At 52.7% G+C, this 21,449-nt stretch overlaps 1 protein-coding gene across 7 annotated transcripts in view; it reads right to left on the bottom strand.

The window, feature by feature from the left end:
• Hlcs (holocarboxylase synthetase) overlaps positions 1 to 21,449 on the bottom strand; it is a 185,852-nt gene that overhangs the window by 16,769 nt on the left and 147,634 nt on the right. For all 7 annotated transcript variants that reach the window (XM_040750430.1, XM_040750429.1, XM_040750428.1 and 4 more), the window contains 2 exons: positions 3,668 to 3,735; positions 3,032 to 3,192 (listed from right to left, as the gene is read on the bottom strand). In XM_040750430.1, coding sequence (XP_040606364.1) covers positions 3,032 to 3,192; positions 3,668 to 3,735 — 229 coding nt within the window. The remainder of the gene's footprint in view (positions 1 to 3,031; positions 3,193 to 3,667; positions 3,736 to 21,449) is intronic.

Raw genomic sequence — 21,449 nt, 5'->3', positions numbered from 1 at the left:
TTACTCCTGTCAGAATGGCTAAAATCAAAAACACTAATGACATCTTATGCTGGAGAGAATGTGGAGAAAGGGGAACACTCCTCCACTGCTGGTGGGAGTGCCGACTTGTACAGCCACTTTGGAAATCAGTATGGAGATTCCTCAGGAAAAGGGGAATCAGTCTACCACAAGATCCAGCAATTCCACTCTTAGGCATATACCCAAAAGATGCACATTCATACAACAAGGATGTCTGTTCCACTATGTTCATAGCAGCATTATATGCAATAGCCAGAACCTGGAAGCAACCTGGATGCCCCTCAACTGAAGAGTAGATAGAGAAAATGTGGTACATTTACACAATGGAGAAAAAAAAACATGGAATCTTGAAATTTGCAGGCAAATGGATGGCACTAGAAGAAACCATCCTGAGTGAGGTAACCCAGTCACAAAAAGACAATCATAGTATGTATTCACTTATATATGGATTTTAGACATGGATCAGGGGAGTGTCAGCCTACAATCCCAGTGCCTGTGAGTCTGGGAAACAGGGAGGTTCCCAAGAGAGATGCATGATACCCAAGGGGAGTGGAATGAGCCAAGATCTCCTGAGCAGATTGGGAACATCGGGGGAGGGGAGAAGGAGCCAGGAAAATGAGAGGGGGAGAAGAGGAGAGGAGAAGAAGGCATGGGGGAGCAGGAAGGTTAAGTCAAGGTAAGAATAGAGGAGAGCAGGATGAGAGATACCATAATAGATGGAGTCATTATAGGCTTGAGGAGAGAGCTGACACCAGTGAGATTTCCAGAGATCTACAAGGATAACACGAACTGGCAAACTAAGCGAAAGTGGAGAGACTACATTAATAGCAACTTCCTGATGATAAGGTTGACGACTACATTATATGCCATCCTAGAACCTTCATCCAGTGACTGATGGAAGCAGAGACAGATACCCACAGCTAAACACTGAACTGACCCGCAGGAACCCAGTGACAGAAATGGAGGAGTGATGAACAAAGGGGTTAAGACCCTGCTGGTGAAACCCACAAAGACAGCTGACCTGAACAAGGGGGAGCTCTTGAACCCCAGACTGATGGCTGAGAGGCCAACAGGGGACTGATCCAGACTCCATGAATGTAGTGTCAGTGAGGAGGCCTCAGAAATCTCTGGGGCTTTGGGTAGTAGATTAGTGTTCCCCATGGCATACAAATGAACTTTGGGAGCTCATTCCACATGGAGGGATGATCTCTCAGCCTGGACTCTTGGGGAAGAGCCTAGGTCCTGCCCTGGATGAAATGACAGTCTCTGGAGATCCCCCCAAGGAGGGCCTCACCCTCCCTGGGGAATGATGTGGAGATTGGGTGGGGGGCTGAGGGGGGTCTGGTGGAGGGACAAGGGAGGGGTGGGAGAGGGAGCTGGGATGGACATGTGAAGCATTCATGTTTCTAATTTAAATAAAAACATATATTGAGGAGAAAAAAAAGAACTGATGGAGGAAGGAAGGGAGGTAAGCGGCGCCTCCTCCTCCTCAGGGCACACGCAGCCGTCACAGGACTGTCTCAGGTACACGCGGAAGCGGGGGCAGGCGTGGGAGGCGTGGCAGGCACAGTCGCAGAAGCACAGCAGCCCCTGTCACTGAAGTCGCCATTCTCTTTCCCTGCTTCTTTAACAGCAGACACTGCAATAGCTTCCATGGGAATGTCCACCACAGACTGGTGTGTTCCAAAGACCTGCTCCCAGTTGGTGGCGCCGTCTGTGGAGGCGTTAGGGTGTACACACTTGCTGGAGGATGTAAGCCACTTAGGGACTCTGACGCAAAGAGCCTTGCCTACTTCCCGTTTTCTCTCTCTCCCTACTTCCTGCCTGTGGCCGAGGATGGGCGCTCTCAGCTTCCTGTTTTGGCTGCCCTGCTCCCCTGCCATGTTGGACTCTCTCGGGACTCCCTCGTCCTGCTGAGACCGAAAGCCAGGATAAACACTGTCTTCTGTAAGTTGCCTTGGTCTCGGTGTTCTTTCAAGGTTGGAAAGTGACTAATAAAGGAGCTGGTACCAGGAGTGGGGTCGGACTCAGGCCATGGTAAGGGCACCAGCACACCTGTCCCTGCAGTGAGGAAAGGCGGAGCCACCAGGGCCTGGCCTTGACCTCCATCAACCACAGGCAGAGAGCAGCAGCTCTGCTGATGGAGATGAGAGTAAGGGGAGGCAGGAAGAAGTAATTTAGGCTAAAAAAAAAAAAGCCTCTTAAAACTCGAAAATGCAGAGCACGTCCATGTAGCCCTGATACACCGCTTTTATTAAAAGAAAAGAAAGGCTGAGCAAAGGGTCAAGACCATGCCAGGGAACTCACAGAGACAGCTGACCTGAGCAAGTGGGAGCCCATGGACCCCAGAATGACAGCTGAGGAACCAGCATACAAGACTGAATCAGACCCCCTGAACATGGGTGTCAGTTAGGAGGCCTGGGCAGTCTATGGGGCCTCTGGCAGTGGAACAGTATTCATTCCTAGTGCACAAATGGGCTTTGGGAGCCCATTCCAGACACATGGGGGAGTGCCTAGGCCCTGCCCGAGATGTGACAGATTTGATGATCCCCCATGGGAGGCCTCACTCTCCCTGGAGAATGGATGGGGGGCTGGTATGGAGGGGGCTGGTGAGGATCACAGGAGGACAGGAGGGAGAAGGGAACTGGGATTGGTATGTAAAGTAAGATTGTTTCTAATTTAAATTTAAAAGAGAAGGAAAAAAATAAGAAAAGGAAAGCTTGTTCTTACTGGGACCCTGAGAAACCTGACAGACAGCCCCGAGGGATCCTGGGAAATGGAATCACCCACAGCAACGCTGTAGGGCCAAGCATGCCAGCCAGGCGCTCTGCCCCTGGGCTACGGCCCCAGCCGGAACTATGCGCTCTAAGTGGTACCCCGGGCGCACGAGCCTGCACTTCGGTGACAGGAGCTTTGTGAAGGGCACAGACAAATACGCAAATGCGTGCTGCAAGTGGAAAAGGCCAGCCTGGAGGCGCCACAGGAAGGAGAAGGAGGAGGAAGCAGCTCGTACCTCATACTCTGGGATGGACCGCACCGCCTCCACGACGGCCAGGGACATCAAATGCTGCACAAATGGGATCCTCTGTCCCAGCTGCGACCTCAGGGGAATGGAGACCAGCAGAGTGAAGAGGGCACAGCCCACGGGGCTCAGCCAGGCGTTCGGGCCCCTTCCTGGAAGACAGGACCCATTGAGAGGAAACAGCTTCTCCACATGGACACTCCCACACAGCAGGGTCTCAGGGCCGCACACCTGACACCCATGGCCCCCTTGAGTCTATCTGTGCTCAGGAACACGGTGGGCTTAACTCAACAGAAGAAAGGCAGGGTGCTTCCACACACTCCAGCAGACCCTCAGCGAGGACCCCAAGGAGATTACACGTCTTAGAGCTGTTTCCACCACAATCTGCAGGAAGTACGGGGACCCTGGGTTACCAGGCGTGACGGCCATCAGACGCAAACATGGCACAATTACCAAACGGTGGCTGTCTGTCCTTCTCCATCTCCTCCCTCCTGCCCCATTTCGGGGGTGGGGGGATTGGGCGGGGGCTATTAAAGTGGAAAGACTCTAACTCAAGACTGTCCCAGGGTTCATCACACACACCCTCTCCAGCCGGGAAACTCACAGATCCCCCCCCCCCAGACTGACCTTTGCCCTGGGTCTGCCGAACAGCAACAGCGATTAAGCCCATTTCCTGTGGTATCTCAAACATCAACCTGCAAGCAGTGGGAAAAAAACTGGTCAGTCAGAACGGACACATAGAGGAGGGTCAAGGGCGGCTCTGACAGAGGGGGAAGAGTGTGCAGGCATACGCATGGTGGGTGGGGCCCGGCGATCTGCGGAGCCGTGAAGAGGGAGGGGCGCCGCTTTCCCTCGCAGCCTCTGGTGGGAACCAGTACAAGGATGGGGAAAAGTGCGCCAAAGGGCAAGAGAGTGGAGAGGGGCAGGGTGACCGCCTGGCTGGTGCCCGGTCTGACTGCATCAGGACACAGTTGTTTCCCTTCCATCATATCTGCCTTCAAGGGACAACAGCAATTCCTGACATTTGTTTCTACTTACAGTGAGTTTCTGCTCGAACTCGCACACGTTTCTGATTAATCAGAAAACCAATATGCTGGCAGTAAAGCCGTTTTAAGAGATACCCCATCCCCTGAGAACTAATTACGCTTTAACTGTAGTAAATAAATCGACACCTTTTGAGAATTCCCCAAGAACCCTGGGTCCTTTTGGGCTCCAGTTCCGCTTTTAAAATAGTTTCACTGAAAGGAATGCCAAGTCCTTTTTGGCAAAGTGTACTTATGCACACCTCTACCTGGCTGGTCCATATTAGGCTCAAAAGAAAGAAAAAAGGGAAATGCTCCCACATAGGCGGCCACGCCCTTCACTCCGTTTCCTCCAAGTTATGTTCTCTGTATTTTATTTCCATAATAGGATACTTCTCCTCCCTCCCTGAACTGAGCAGACACAGTTCAGAGCAGGAGGTATTAATGGCCAAAGTCAAGCCTTCTGCCTGTCTGTCTGCCTGTCTGTCTATCAATCATCTATCTATCTTATCTATCTATGCATGTGTGTATGTATGTATGCATCTATGTGTGTGTATGTTATACATCTATGTGTGTATGTATGTACCGATATCCATCCATCCATCTATCTATCTATCTATCATCTATGCATTATGTTTGTATATATATGTATGAATGTATCCATGTGTGTATATGTATCTATCATCTAACTCATCTGTCTGTCTGTCTATCTATCTGTCTATCTATGCATCTATGTGTGTATGTACCTATCTATCATCTATATCTATCTATTGATCTATGTATCTACCTACCTATCATCTGTGGGAGCAGAAGGGGTGAGCAGGGCAGAGGGCATATTTGTATTAACAAGACATTACAGGTCATTCTGAAGTGTTCCTCAACACTCTTGCAGAGAACAGAGTCCTTTAAAGCGGCGGGTCTCAACCCATGAATGACCTTTTCACAGGGGTCACCTGAGACCGCTGGAAAACAGACATTTTCATTATGATTCATAACAGCAAAATTATGGTTATGGAACAGCAACAAAAATAATCTTATGGTTGGGTCACCACACCATGAGGAACTGTATGTAAAGGTCACGGCACTAGGAAGACTGAGAACCCCTGCTGTAAAACAAGCCTGTGCCCTGAGTAGCTCCCCACCCTCTCCTGCAGGCTAAAGGAGCCCTAGGAGAGGAAAACTGCTTAAAAACTAACACGCACCTGCGTCCTGCATCTCCGAGGTGGGCAGTACCTGCTTAGGGAGAGGAGCTAAGGCCTCTTTGCACATAAAGGGGACGTCAGGCTGTGTGGGGAGGGTCTGGCTGGTGTGACAGTGGGGTCTTCCTCACGGCCACGAGAGCAGAACCCAGCACTAAGAGGAAACCCAACCTGCGCCAATGTACAGGAATACATCCCTGAAGTCTTTCTCTCAGACACCATGAACAACCCATTGGGGTGGGGCACGCCTCTCCACCCCTGGGCATCAGGGACAAGACGTCCTTTACTCGTGCTAAGAGAATGAAAATTCCAAGAAGGGTTCTTTGTCCCGTGGCAGGGTTAACATTGACTTTCAGGAATTCCCACTTTCCAGAAGGTCCCGTGCAGGACTCCCAGACTCCCAGGGCCAATGAGGGACAAGGAAGATGGACGTGATTAAGACTGCAGAGGCTCCCTGGACGGTGGGCAATCTAGAACGTTCTTTAAGCATGTGGGCAGTAGACTTTCACATGCTACATACAGCCAGTGATAGAAAGGGGCGGGGACAGGGTTGCAGGAACACTGGTGGCTCAGAAACCAGACACAGACTTCCAGAGCAAAGAGACACGATTAAGAGAACACACGCACTAAACTGCTGGAGGTTTGGCAGCACTTAACGGGGTCTAGTAATGAGCGGAGCGAGGCTGTGCTGCGGAGGCCAAGGGGAAATTCTGTGGGGCAGACAACGGAGTAGGAGCTAATGACTGTTTGAGACGACTGGAGGCCGCCAGATTTACTTGTGCTATCTGAGATAACTCTGGGGGCCAAGCCGCACGGCTCGTGGTCGACAAGGAAGCATTTACGAACTCTGTCAATGCCTCGTTTCTGAAAATGAGGCTGCTGCAGTCTTAGAGGACAAGCATAGAGGAAAGGCGACCATGGAGGCGTTTCATCCTCCCTTGGGTGGCGTGGGGATTGCATAGTCTTCACCTACCAGCCGCTGCATTTTACTCTGTGGCTGGCAAAGCTATGGACTAAAAGGTTTGGGCTGTCTGCACTCACCGTTGTACCGAAGGGACACTGAGGAAAAAAAAAAAAAAGCCCTGTTTGAGCAGAGTTCGAAAAATCCCCACCCCGAGTGCTCGGGTTACAGAGGGTGTCGCAGTACCCAGGGGTGCCCTGCCAAGACTGTCCTGGCTTCCACGTGGCCAATAAGATGAAATTTTGACGGCCATACAAATTCAGAGGATAGGCCAGGAGGAACCAGTGACAGCAGTGAGTGAGCGAAAATTTAAGTTGGGGGCCTGCCCATCCTCCGTGTAGATCTGAGACATTCACCAGTTAGTAGAGCAGCGACCTGGAAAAGAGGAGTAATAGAACCTCGGTAGTCACTAAAATGTCAGCTCGGACAAACAGAGCCGCGGGAGACATGCTGGCCGAGAACTGCACACTGACGTGCACGGTTAGTCGACTTACGGTAAGTTCACAGTAAAGGAGGCAGAGGCGGCGATGGCAGTAGGGTGGCTTTTGTCACCCCCTCTTAAATCTTTCTCTTGAGATGATAGGTCAGCTTTTAATTTTTCAATCATCTCTAAGTTCGTTTGTGGAAATGTGCTACTTTACATTAGGTAAATTATTCGCAGTTATTCAAAACTATTTCTAGGATTAAGACAAAAAGGTCTACTTTAAAAGTAAAGATGGCCCGGACACGGTGGCTCACGCCTTTAATCCCAGCACTTGGGAGGCAGAGGCAGGAGGATCTCTGAGCTTAAGACCAGTCTGGTCTGCAGAGCCAGTTCTGGGACGTCCAGGGCTACACAGGAAAACCCTGTCTCGACAGACAGACAGACAGACAGACAGACCAGCAGGCAGGCAGGCAGTGACAGACTGACAGACAGACCAGCAGGCAGGCAGACAGAGACAGACAGACCGGCAGGCAGGCAGACAGTGACAGACTGACAGACAGACCAGCAGGCAGGCAGACAGAGACAGACAGACCAGCAGGCAGGAAGGCAGGGACAGACCAGCAGGCAGGCAGACAGAGACAGACAGACCAGCAGGCAGGAAGGCAGGGACACACAGACAGACCGGCAGGCAGGCAGACAGTGACAGACAGACAGACAGACAGACAGACAGACCAGCAGGCAGGCACAGTGACAGACTGACAGACAGACCAGCAGGCAAGCAGACAGGCAGGCAGACAGAGACAGACTGACAGACAGACCGGCAGGCAGGCAGAGACAGACAGATCAGCAGGCAGGCAGACAGTGACAGACTGACAGACAGACCGGCAGGCAGGCAGAGACAGACAGACAGACCAGCAGGCAGGCAGACAGAGACAGACAGACCGGCAGGCAGGCAGGGACAGATAGACAGACCAGCAGGCAGGCAGACAGAGACAGACAGACCGGCAGGCAGGCAGACAGGGACAGACAGACAGACAGACAGACCAGCAGGCAGACAGTGACAGACAGACAGACAGACAAGCAGGCAGGCAGACAGTGACAGACAGACAGACAGACCAGCAGGCAGGCAGACAGAGACAGACAGACCGGCAGGCAGGCAGACAGGGACAGACAGACAGACAGACAGACCAGCAGGCAGACAGTGACAGACAGACCGGCAGGCAGGCAGACAGTGACAGACAGACAGACAGACCAGCAGGCAGGCAGACAGTGACAGACTGACAGACAGACCAGCAGGCAGGCAGACAGTGACAGACTGACAGACAGACCAGCAGGCAGGCAGACAGAGACAGACAGACCAGCAGGCAGGCAGGCAGGGACAGACAGACAGACCGGCAGGCAGGCAGGCAGGCAGGGACAGACAGACAGACCGGCAGGCAGGCTGACTATCCTGCTGGAACAAACACATGAGAGAGAATTCAGAGTTCACTTGTTCTATTCCTCTCCAGTCTGAGGTTCAGAAGCAAAAAAAGTGTCTACAAATTCCTTTTGCTTGCCCTTCTACCCCTCATCCAGTGTCACCATTCTGCCTGTCTGGTCAGGTTTAACTGCAATTGCAATTCACTTCCTTCCAATCACTGTTAGTGTCCACCCCACCCCAGTGCTGACATCACACTGTTGGCATCCACCCCACCCCACCCCAGTGCTGACGTCACACTGCTGGTGTCCACCCACCCCAGTGCTGACATCACACTGCTGGCATCCACCCCACCCCACCCCAGTGCTGACATCACACTGCTGGTGTCCACCCCACCCCAGTGCTGACATCACACTGCTGGCGTCCACCCCACCCCACCCCAGTGCTGACGTCACACTGCTGGTGTCCACCCCACCCCAGTGCTGACATCACACTGCTGGCATCCACCCCACCCCACCCCAGTGCTGACATCACACTGCTGGCATCCACCCCACCCCACCCCAGTGCTGACATCACACTGCTGGTGTCCACCCCACCCCAGTGCTGACATCACACTGCTGGTGTCCACCCCACCCCAGTGCTGACGTCACACTGCTGGCGTCCACCCCACCCTACCCCACCCCACCCCAGTGCTGACGTCACACCGCTGGTGTCCACCCCACCCCACCCCAGTGCTGACGTCACACTGCTGGCATCCACCCCACCCTACCCCACCCCACCCCAGTGCTGACGTCACACCGCTGGCATCCACCCCACCCAGTGCTGACGTCACACCGCTAGTGTCCACCTCACCCCAGTGCTGATGACATCACACCGCTGGCGTCCACCCCACCCAGTGCTGACGTCATCACCCTGTTTTAGTTGTCTAGCACGTCTTAAGGTCTAACATGCCCGGTCCTCCTCATTGCTCTTTTGTGGGCATTATTTCCCATGCCTTTTCAGATACTGAGAGTTTTTGTTTGTTTTGTATTAAATACACTTTCTAAATTGAGAACTGAAATGTTTGGGAAGCCAAGTTGCCCTGTGAGCAGGGAGTGTTATGTTGCTCAAATACTTCTCCGGCGTCTCTGCCCATGCTCTTTGCTATTGTAAATACACGCCACACCATCATTTTACTGTCATTGTGTGCGTTAAAATAAGCTGACTTGTGTAGGCTAACATCCTACCCCCTTACTGGGTCCTTTCATTGCTTGAGTTAGAGCCTCATCACTTCTCTAAGATTGCACACGCACGCTATCCTTTTACCAGCAAACACAGTTTTTACTTAGAGAGCCTGTGACCACAGTGTGGCAGGTTTCCAGCAGCTGGCACCAGTGATACCTCATACTTCCTTGTATTTCTCTACGACCTCAAAAACAAATGAACTACTGAGACATGGGAAGGGGTAGCTTCAACTATATGAATAAAGAACAGGCCCCGTAGACTTTCAGAGTAGCCTGAGTGGTAGTCTGTACACCACTCAGTTCTAGGGTGCCTTTTACTGCACCAACCCTTAAACATCGCAGCGACTGTCCCAATAGTCAGTGCCATGGGGTCCTATTTCACAGCTGAGAAAGTGGAGGTCTGGGGCTCGGGGACATCACGGACCAGGGCTGGCCCCGCTCACACTATGTGTCGGGAGGTTGTTTTTCCTGCTTTGTACAAATTCGGTTCTGTTTCTGTTTGCTTGTTTTTCCTTTGCCTCCCTCCCACCCTCCTTCCCTCCCTCCCTCCCTCCCTCCCTCCCTCCCTCCCTCCCTCCCTCCCTGTCTCCCTCCCTCCCTCCCTCCCTCCCTCCTTCCCTCCCTGCCTCCCTCCCTCCCTCCTTCCCTCCCTGCCTCCCTCCCTCCCTCCCTCCTTCTTCCCCTAACTTTAAAGACAGGGTCTCACATGTAGCCCAGGCTGGCTTCACACTCTCTGTGTAGATGAAGAAGAAGGCCTTGAGCTTCTGGTTGTCCTGAGTCTTGAGATTACAGGCGTGGAGGACCACACTTGCGTTATGTTACTGTGGATTGTACCCAGGACTTCATGATGCTAGGCAACCACTCTCTCCACTGGGTGACTTCCCAGGAAAGAAATCATCATCATCATCATCATCATCATCAATTTATTTTTGGTGGTGCTGGAGATTGAACCCACAGCCATGAGCATAATAGGCAAGACCTCTTTCCCTCTCTCCCATGGATGCTCTGTTTCAAACACGCCAAGTTTTTCCTCACCGAATTTACATAAAACAATAAAGTAATGAGTTTCTTTAGCTACGGAGCCAAGGAGTTTCTGAAGCACCTGGGTGGTCAAAGCCAGCTTCGTGGAATGAGTTTCTTCTCGAAAGGGAAGTGCCACCCTCCCACTCAGGCCCCAGTCCAGCCCTTTCCCACCTCAATCCCGTCTCCGCTTCAGGGTAATCATCGGCAAGGGTTTCCTGCCCTGCCAGCTGGCCTCAAAAGCCAGAGCATCTTCTACCGGCGCGGCGCTGCCCTGCACATCACCCTCGCTCCTTCCTCGCAGGCTCCACCCTGCCAGGAGCAAGCAGCCAGCAGAGTGTGTGTGCCGGGAAGCTTAGCGCCAGCTCAGCTTCTAGCTCTGTGGGACAAGGGGCCTCTTTCTTCGGGTGCGCGGCTCTGCTCCACGACAAGCTGGGCTGGCGGCCCCAGGAACCAAACCAGGTTCTGAATCCAAAGCTGGAACAGACACTCATTCAGATGGATATTTTTCCATCCCCGCTGGGCCAACCCCACTTTCTACTCCATCCTTCCAGCCCTCCAGGGCTGACTTCTGCTGGGTTCGACGTAGGTGGGACACTGCACTCCATTCCCTCGCTTATCTCTTCCCTCGGAGGCTTCGTAGGCACACACGACCACCACGACCCCCACCACGACCACCATGACCCCCACCACCACCACGACCCCCACCACCACCACCACCACCACCACCACCACCACCACCACATCTCACACACAGCACACAGCGAGCATCCCGGCCCTCTTGTCCGTAGCATCTCCATCCTGGGTCGTTACCATCAGCCCGCCTTTGTGTCTGCAATGCTTTCCTTCAGCAAGCTAGGTCCTGAGTCCTCCTGTGCCTCTGACTACACACAGCCCTGGAGGTTCCAACCACAGCCCAGTGTAGGGCTGGAGGTTCTGACCACAGTCCAATGTAGGGATAGAGGTTCCGACCACAGCCCAGTGTAGGGCTGGAGGTTCCGACCACAGCCCAGTGTAGGGCTGGAGGTTCCGACCACGGCCCAGTGTAGGGCTGGAGGTTCCGACCACGGCCCAGTGTAGGGATGGAGGTTCTGACCATGGCCCAGTGTAGGGATGGAGGTTCTGACCACAGTCCAATGCAGGGCTGGAGGTTCTGACCACAGTCCAATGCAGGGCTGGAGGTTCTGACCACAGTCCAATGCAGGGCTGGAGGTTCTGACCACAGTCCAATGCAGGGCTGGAGGTTCCGACCACGGCTACCTTCTTGCCCCTGCTTCAACAGGGAGAGGGGAGTCCACACAACTGAGATTCCCGGAAACAGCTCCCTCCTCTGGTCTTTTCCTGCCCTTTAAAAATAAATTGTGTCTACCTGTCCATTTTTGAGACTTAACTGCCTTTTTATTTTGCTTGACATCTTAGAATTAGCCTTCCATCTGTGTTTGTAAATGCTTTTCTATTTAAAAATATCTCTCTCTCTCTCTCTCTCTCTCTCTCTCTCTCTCTCTCTCTCTTCTCTCTCTCTCTCTCTCTCTCAAATTTAAAAAACACAGTACCATACAGCTAAAGGTGTCAGGAAACATACTCAAATCAGGAAGGGCTCCAAAGACAACCCTGCCAACAAAATGCCAGTAAAATCTGAAACCTGGGTTCAGACACACTGGGAATGTTCCAGAACTTAAGACCTAAAGAGCGTCTGTATTCCAGTAAATCAGCTTCCCTGCGAATGCCATCAAACCCGAGCTTTAATGAGAGAGGGACCATCAGAGGAAGGGGTGGGGAGGAAAAGGCTTGGACCCTACGAAGCTTAATTTAAAAACTATTATGAGAAGATTAATTTCCCCTCCCCCAATCAGATGCATAAATCCTTCCCCTACATTTTGTTTCATTTTCTTTACCCCCCAAAAAATGGAGGGATGGAAGGAAGGAAGGTATCTTCAACACATGAAACAATGACTCTGTGTGTGTCTGTGTGTGTCTGTCTGTGTGTGTCTCTGTGTCTGTACGTGCATGTGTCTGTGTGTCTCCTGTCTGTGTGTTTGTGTGTGTGTGTGTGTGTGTGTGTCTGTGTCTCGTGTCTGTGTGTAGGTGACTCCGGGTGTCTTCCTCGGTTATTGCTCCACCTTATTCTTTGAGACAGACTTACCCACTAGCTCAGGAGCTCAGTATCCTGCTGGGCTGGTCAGCCATGGGGCCTCTGAGAGCTGCCTGGCTCCATCTCCTGAGTGTTAGGGTTACAGGCATGTGTGGGTACATTTGACGAGAATCTGAACTCAGGTCCCTCACTGTTACACAGCAAACACTTTACACACTGTGTCATCTCCCAGCCCCAAGGTGCGGAACTTTAAAATAACACATATTAATTACAGAACTTTTATGAACCGAAATGACCCAATGAAACCAGAAACAAAGTGGGTCTCACTGTATAACAGAGGGGGACGACGAGAAATATAAAGTCACACAGGCCCTTCGAAGCGGGACAGTGGTGTGTCAGCGTCTAGATGGTGACAGCGCCTTTTAGTGAGGGTGGCCAAGGCTCATGTGTGAAGACTGAAGCGTGCACGATTCTGTAGTTACTAACCCGTGCTCAGAGTGCCGTGTTCCGCCCTTTGCAGGGGTAGGGCTGCCTCATCAGAGCCAGCGATACGGGAGAAGCGGGCAGTGTGGCCTTGGGCTTTTTACTAGGTGCATGCTGCGCTGCTGTGCGAATCCTGCCATCTTCCCTTGAGTAACTGGGGAAGCCTGATTCCAGAAGCTTTCCCAGAGCCCCCAGGGCTTCTTTAATCTCACCAGGAACCTGCGGGGAGGGGCTGGTCGGTCTTTGGGCCAGAGATGGGCTGTGAGACAGGCACTTGCGCCCCTGACAGTGATGAGCGGTTGGACACCCTTGTGGAATGCTTTACTGAGGACACCCACGGAGTCTCCTCCTAGACTGAACCTGGTCCGCTTGATGATAAACCCCTGAGCAGAACCTGTGGTGCAGCACTTAGGTCCCTGACCACAGCGGCTCCTGCCTCTGGCTTCCTTTTTGTTGACATGACAGAAGGCTCCCAGGAGTGCCTCTCCTGGGAAAAGGAGACTCTCACAGTGTCACACAGTGAGGCCCTCTTCCGGCCTGTCTGAGGGGCTTCCAGTTCAAGACTGTACTGGAAAAGAAGGTTGTGTGCCCTGCTACCTAAAGGGGCTCAGAACAGAAGAAAGCCCCAGGAAGGCACGCATAAGGCCATCAAATGCATCAATAACATCAGGGGTAGTGTGACTTTGTCACACAGGTGACCTGTGTCAATGGCCAGGTTAGAAACAGCTCCTGGGGGTTGAAGATTCCTGGGGAAACTCTTCCTGGGATGCATTCTCCAGAGACACACTCCCCTGGGGGACAAGCTCTCTCCGGGAAAACACTCTTAGTGACAAGTTCTTTTGTGTGACTCTGCTGCGGGGTACACTCTCCTGAGAACACACTGAAGCCAAGATTGTATTTTCCCTGCTCCCCCTCCCCGCCTCTGCTAGTTTGGCTCAAGTGTGAAGTTCATTCCGTTCCAAGGCGGTTCAGTTCATTCATCCCCCCCTCAAGCTTCTAGAAAACTCTTGTGCCATCACTGCCCACCAAAGAGACACCGCCTAGAGATGACATTTATACCGTCCCTGAAACCACGCTATGCTGGGTAGTCTTTGTCCCCAGGGTAGATGCCTGGGTAGTCTTCTCAATGAAGGGCATCCCTGAGGAAGCCACAGAGGAGAGGGTGTGCCCCCTCCCACACAGGATGAGGGTTTTTTGTAAGCACACCACGGCACAGACAGGGTGTCTGTGGACTCCCTGGTGGGACTTGGGTGCTGACATCCCCGGGGACCTGCTGCTATCCCACACTGGCCCATCAAGCGACCCCTCATAAAGCTGGGAACCATAAACAGAGCTTAGCATTCTAAGGAAAACCGAGACTGCTGGGTGTGCTTTTCACAAAATGAAACTGCCTGGAACTTCTCATAAGGCTTTTTACGATAAGCATTAAAATGCAAAGAGGAAGATTAAAGTTCCTGCCACAGACTGGGGCTATGGGGAGAGAGAGGAGGGCTGGCAGGTAGGGGCCGGCCGGAGGCTGTGCACAGCATTACAGTCGGATATTATTATATAAAACGAGTGTGTTATTAAAGGGATCCTAAAGTTATAGAAACTCAAAGGAACATTTAATGACGATGAATAACTTCTTTGGTAAAGATGAATAACTCATATTTCCTACAGGCTGCGCGGGAGGGGGTGGCTACCTGGCTGAGCTCTTTAATTGCTGATAGTTGGATTCTGTTGTTTCTGTAAGGCACCCTGTTTAGGGGTGGGGAGTCAGAATGCGGTGTTAGACCAGGACACTCTAGTAGGCTTAGTACCTTGATTTTCCTAATAAAAAAGGGCCGGCGTTGGTGGCGTAGGCCTTTAATCCCAGCACTCGGGAGGCAGAGGCAAGCGGATCTCTGTGAGTTCGAGGCCAGCTTGGTCTACGAGTACCAGGGCAGCCTCCAAAACAAGACAGAGAAACTCTGTCTCAGAAAACAGAACAAAAACAAAACAAAACAAAAAGGCAACAAAAGTATCCATCTCCAGTGCTCCCTGAGCCATGAGATATATGTAACCCTCCCTGCAGGACTCGGGACTGAACATAGGGTATCACTCAGAGGTAAGCATCCTCCCTACTACGAACACAGCCCCCTGCTATCTTAAAAACACACAGCGCTGCATCCAGGTCACGGTAAGAGCGAACTCAGGAAGCCAGGCACCATCTCGTGAAGCCCAGGCTGGCCTCAGACTCCTAGCTAAGGACGACCTGGGGTTTCTGATCCTCCTGCCTCCACTTCCTGAGTGCTGGGGTCACAGGTGGTCACCCCACTTCATGTGCTGTGGTGCTAGGGACGGAGCCCAGCGCGTGCTGCATGCCAGGCAAGCCCTCGGCCGGTGGAGCCCGATTCTCAGCTCACCTACACGGAAGACTGCAGAACACAGCAAGCAGGCTCCGTGCTGCTTTGCTGAGACGCCAGCAGTGAGGGGCCTTTCTGCTGTACCCCATTTTAACAGGGAGGCATTATGGTCAGCCCACGGAGAACCTGTGTTCCAAACAGCAGGAAACCGGGAGAATTTTGTAACTCCCCATTGCAAGGCATCATGAGGTCAGCAGAACTTCCAAGGGCCTGTCCATCCGCCACCGTCGTCTACCCATGGATTAGTAAGGACGTCACTCGAGGCCAAGTGTCGGTGTCCTTTGTGAACAGAGATAAATGATAGACAGAGGTGTGCTGCCGCTGAGGGGACTTGCTTCTACAGGTTAGATGGGACTGAAATCTTCCGGGGCATGAATCATAAACAATTAACAACAACAAAAAGCAACAAATAGTAGGCTTAACCGAAACCAAATGCACACACCGCATTGTGTCTCATGTAGCTCTAAAGAACATAAACAATCTGAACATACACCAAGAAGCAGCGGCCACAGGAGGAACTCCATCCACAAACGCCACGTATCAACAACTGCTCAGCCTCTCGACGCTCGCACTGGAGCCCAGCGACCCCTCTCCCCGAGCACCCAGGCGACTTGGCAGAGACACAGCACAGCCAGACTTCCCAGCACCCTGACTTGTGACTTCCAGAGAATCCGCTCTTAGCGTTTGTGAGAAGCAGCCTAGCAGACTGCCAAATTCCTGCTGGGTCGGCCAAGAGGTAGGAACCAAAAATAAAAAAAATAAAAAGAAACACGAAGGGTTTGTTTTTGAAAAGTAATACATCAAACGCAGAAAGGACTCTTTTGTATGCCTTTTCCCGAGTGGGAGTCAGAGAGGAGAAAATGGCTCAGCCTCCCGGGAGGAAGGCGCTCGGCCTCACCTGTAACTTCTACCGTGTGGATTTTTCTCACCCCATTAAGTGTAACCCACACTAGGTGGGATTTTACGTGTGAGAGAGACACACAGAGTGAAAATGGCCAGCAGGAGAGGCTGGTTAGGCAATCCTCATGAGCCACACAAGTGCGGAACCTTCTCTGTCCATCCAGTCGGCCTGTTCTTTCCAGTTTCTGACCTACCTTCTTTTCTTTTTTTAACCCCTCTACTTTTTCTTTTTTTCTACTCTGCTCTTGGCGACAGCGAGTGGCACAGCAGGGCCACAGAAACGGCCGACACGCAGGGCTGACTGGGTGGACAGAGAAGGTTTCGAGCTGTGGCGCCCACAGGGGAAGCAGGAGCCTGAAACGATGGCCATGTGGATGGCAGGCGGGAGACAGGGCAGCGGCGCCTATGAGCGGGACCTGGCTGTGGAGAAGAGCAGAAGGCAGACGTAGTCCCCAAGGTCCCCGGTAACTAGCCACCAACAGCAAACCCCACGGGGGACCCTGGTAAAAGACACCTGTGGGGGGGGGGGCTCCGCAGACCCCGGAGTAAGCTCTGGGGACAGGCAGCCTTTTCTTCTGTCCCAGCGGGAAATCAGGCTTTGGCTTCTGTGTGAGGACCGACAGCTGCCACCTGCTCATCTACTGTCCACCACGGCAGTGGTGGGGGCCCCAGGAACCATGGACATTTGACTGCTGGGTCGTGTGACTCGGCCTAATGCGGAGCAGGAGAGGACGGTCATGCACAGATTTTATTTCAGCAGCCCCGTGTGAGTGAGGGACTGCTGGCGATTTCGTCTACAGGGCTCGAGGTGGGCCGCAGTCCTCTCCCATTGGTGGATGAGCAAGTCACGCATCCAGAGTCTCACAGCTGCGAGGAGGCGTGCCCCACTCCCCCAAGGCACAATCAATGGCCCTGAGCGATGAAGCTACAACCCCACATAGTCTTCTGACCCAGGAGACTGCAGGGAGCGGCTGTGCAAGAGGGGGCTGTGCCTATCTGTGCTACTAGCCACACCCGGGGGGTGGGGGGAGATGGGGGGGTTGGGTTATGACACAGACCAGGGGCGTGACTCAGGGAAGACAGCAGAGACTACCTAGATACACACTGTGCCAGGCTGCCCCTCCGCTCACCGTTAGTGCCTCACCCTTACCAGGAAGGAGGGCACTGCTCCCGAGCAGGGCTGCTGTGGGGTTTGCAGAGCAGGGCTGCCTAGAAGCCTCGCACCCAGTCACGGCCACACTGCTTGGGCTTCTGCTCAGGAGAAGCAGCCACCGATGGGGCACAGCCAAGCCCTTCTGGCTTCCCTGGAGTAGCTGTCCCCCAGGGGCTACCTCTGAGCTCCTTGGAGCACCGGTAGAGAACCCAAAGACAAGAACTGAGACCGTGGATCATGTAATGGTCTCTCTCAGCCTCTGGGGGTGGTGACGGCCAACAAATACCCTGTGTTTGCCCTGGGGGCTGGTACTCTAGTGTGTGTGTGTGAGTGTACGTGTGCATGCATGTGTGCGTGCATGTGTGTGAGTGCGTGCGTGCATTTGTGTTTGCGTGTGTGCCCATGTGCGTGCCTGTGTGTGCACGCATGTGTGCATGTGTGCGTGTGTGCGTGTGTGTGTGTGTGTATTCCAGGGAAGGGGGCAGATAAACAGGGTAATTGGAGAAATCAAAAGCAGAGTAAGGGGACCCGCAAAGGTCAAGGGGTGGGCATGAATGGCCAGGGAGCTGCCCTGCTAGGCCTTTCTCTTGAAAGCAGAAGATGTAAGTAATCGAGGTATCTGACAGCAAAGCCAGAGGCCCTGGGTAAGTTTTAGAGAAACACGGTGGCCCAGAGGCTCAAGCCCACCTTTGGAGGCCAGGTGTGCTTGGAGCCAGGGGTTTAACGGTCACAGTGAGGACTTTGCGTTTTATAAAGAGTGATCGGGAAAAATAAAAAAGAATGAAACGAGACACAAAGCTGGACCAGGTGTGGTGTTACGTGCGTCCTTTGCACTTGGGAGGCTGAGGCTGGAGACTTCAAGTTCGAGGCTAGCCTGCAACTCACATTTTAAATGAGCCCACCTGGGTATGACGGACTTGGAGCAACCAACCAGGAGGTCGGGCAGCGGGGCAGGTGAGAGGAGGCTGTGTGGGCAGCAGCGCTGGCTGACGAGGGGATGGGGGCGTGGTCGTGTTTGATGGTGTCCTGTGAGAGACAGATGAGCACCAGGGTCCTGGCCTGCGTGACTTGGGGGAGCGCGGGACCTAGCTGCCGCTGCTGCTGCTGCCGCTGCTGCAGGGTCTGGATGAGGTAAGTGTGAGGCACCCATCGCACAGCCCTGGGGATTCTCACAGCAGCCTGGAGGGGACCCAAGAGGCCTGGATAAGGACCCAGGAATCTTTACACAGAACACGTGTCCGCTGTAACCTCCCCAGAGCTAGAGGACGGACTGGCACATGCTCTTCCAAGTCTCCACACGCTCCATGGAGCTCAGAGGTGGTCCACAGAGTTGAAGCGTGCTCCATGTAGATGGTGCCTAGAGCCCCAGGACACGGGACGTCGGCGCGGCAAGCAGAGAGTGTGATTTCTGGGGAACCCCGATGCCATCCTCGATTTGTTCTTGTTTCCAGGAAAAAAAAAGTGTGACCAGCACCCCCAGTCACCACACATGAGCCGCAAGCAAGGACAAGGGTTCCAAGGAACCTCCTCCCCGCCGAGCCTGAGCCCTGGTGCTCAAGCATCTGGGACAGAGTACAGAAGGACAAGGGGACAAGCAGGCCCCTCCTGTCAGGCTCATGCCCGACGGCACGCACGTCCTCCAAAATACCGAAGGCGTCTGGCACGGGACTTCCAGGGAGTTCATGAGTTATCAGCTCGTGCTGGTGGTGTTTAGAAGGCAGGACTTAAGATGTAATTCAGGCTACGATGAGGGTGTGGCCCCCATGACAGCATCAGCGGCTTCGGGAGACCCAAACAACGAATTTGGTGGGTCATGCTGCGTGGTCCCCTCTACCATGCATGTCATCGCAGAAAGAAGGCCTCACTGAATGCAAGAGCGCGATCATAGACTCCCCAGGCTCCAGAAACCAAAACACGCTTCTGTGTTCCACAGGCTGCTGAGTCACGGGCAAGTTGTTACAGCCGCAGAAAAACATTCTACGGGAACCAGATTTCACAGTTTTCTGTGCCATACACTTTGCCTACAGCAGTACACGGATTTCATAAATATTTGATGAATAATGTATATTCCTAACTGAAATTAGAGATTTTAGAGCCATGCTTAATTTACAGCTCAACAAATATGCAAAAGGATTATTCCCTGGAAGACGAATGTCTGAAGGTCTCTTTCAGAGAGCCAGACGGCCTGCCACAGGTGTAAGCTATTACCAGCTGGACAACTTCCGCCTCCCTTCTGGATGCCCCGGCAGCCAGCAGTGCTCTCTCTCTCCGTTCATTCCTCTCCAGTGCCTGGGATAATACCCCGTGCAGAGCAAATGCCCAATAAATCTAAATAAATGTCCAATAAACGAGCGAATAAATATCCATTAAAAATTAACTGGACAGTTAATTTAGCTTACTCCCTGGGAAGAAAAAAAAAGGAAAACAGTAAAACTAGAAAAATACCTTTTTAATTTAAAAGGTTAATTAAGAACGAGGTTAAAAAAATATTTTGGCGGATTAAGTAAAAGCAAACCCAAGTGTGGTTCAAAACAGCCACAGTCTGTGACCCTGAAACAGCCCGTTATTTGCTGTGAGGCAGAGGACGCTGTTGGGTGTCCTTCACGATCCCAGCATGACCGCAACTCCACAACTAGACAGCTAACGTTGGGGAGGGGCTCGCCCCAGCAGCAATAAGCTGAGAGATGTGAGACTCCTAAATGAAAAACCAGGTAACTGAGCCAATAGCACACCCTCCGACTAAATACCGCAACTGAGCAGTTTATTCTAGAAACTGGAAGATGGTTTCACATCAGAAAAATATGGCCACGAACTACACACACACACACACACACACACACACACACAGAGAAGGTGCCCATCATATATGTGTACATACATGTGCATGTACACACACACAGAAGGTGCCCATCATATATGTGTACATACATGTGCATGTACACACACACAGAAGGTGGCCATCATATATGTGTACATACATGTGCATGTACACACATACACACACACAGAAGGTGCCCATCATATATGTGTACATACATGTGCATGTACACACACACACACACAGAGGTGCCCATCATATATGTGTACATACATGTGCATGTACACACACACACACACCATGATAGATACATGAATGGATGATGGACGGCGTCAGTGTAGCCCCCAGAGAGCTTTCTGGTCTTTCAGCAGTTTGGTTCCTGTCACTAGCCATGCCAACACCACCCAGTACAGCTCTATTTGGGATCTGCCATATTTCCAAAGGCCAAGGATTCCCTCAGGGCAGAGTCTCCAATTCAGCCCAAAATTTCAGGAAGTCACATCTAGCTTTCTGAGCCTCGGTTCTCACTTTTGGGACTGTGGTCAGGCAGGGCTGTTATGAACAACTAATATGTGAAGATGCAAACGAGACCCGGGCGTCCAGAGGAGAGACTGGGCGTCTCCTCTTGGCTGGCGGAGTCCACATAATTCACTTCCACTGACTCCCCCGTGGGTCACACGGAACGCGAAACGGGTCAGTCTGAGCTCAGATACGCCTGGCAGGCACGGGTCAGCATGCCCTGTCATCCTACCCTGAGAGGATCCAGGCCTGGGGGATGACCTCTCCCCGCTGACTGAGGCAGTTCAGTAGAAGCACGCGTGGCCCTGTGGAAATGGGCACACTTACAAGACACGCCTGGCAGGCACAGTTACACCGTAAACACGCAGTGCGGAAGGGACCCACAAGGAGAGACGGGCATCTGCACGGCAGGCGGGCACCCCTGCCAAGTTCTGTCACACAATGGGGAGACTTCAAATGCGGACTCAGCGCTTGCATCACCACACTTCAGAGCGGCCCCCAACATTCTCAGCATCTTCTGCAGAGGGCCTCGCTCTCTGACGAGGCAGGGCTGTATTCGCCCTCGCACTGCCAGAGATGGGAGCTAAGACCCACACAGGTGGGACTTGACTCCCGATCAGCTGACTGGGACACACACACACACACACACACACACACACGTCTCTTCTCCGTACGTAGAGAACCCTCGGCTGCACATTCCCATGCTGCCCTCATTACCGCAAGAGAATCTCACTTGCAGAACTTGGAAGTGCAATCCATCGAGACGGCACGCCAGTCTGGGACAGGAAGTCCCC

Source organism: Mesocricetus auratus, unplaced genomic scaffold (genome assembly GCF_017639785.1).
Source record: "Mesocricetus auratus isolate SY011 unplaced genomic scaffold, BCM_Maur_2.0 Super-Scaffold_100008, whole genome shotgun sequence".
NCBI classification, from domain to species: Eukaryota; Metazoa; Chordata; class Mammalia; order Rodentia; family Cricetidae; genus Mesocricetus; species Mesocricetus auratus.
This window is presented reverse-complemented; position numbering and strand designations above follow the sequence as displayed.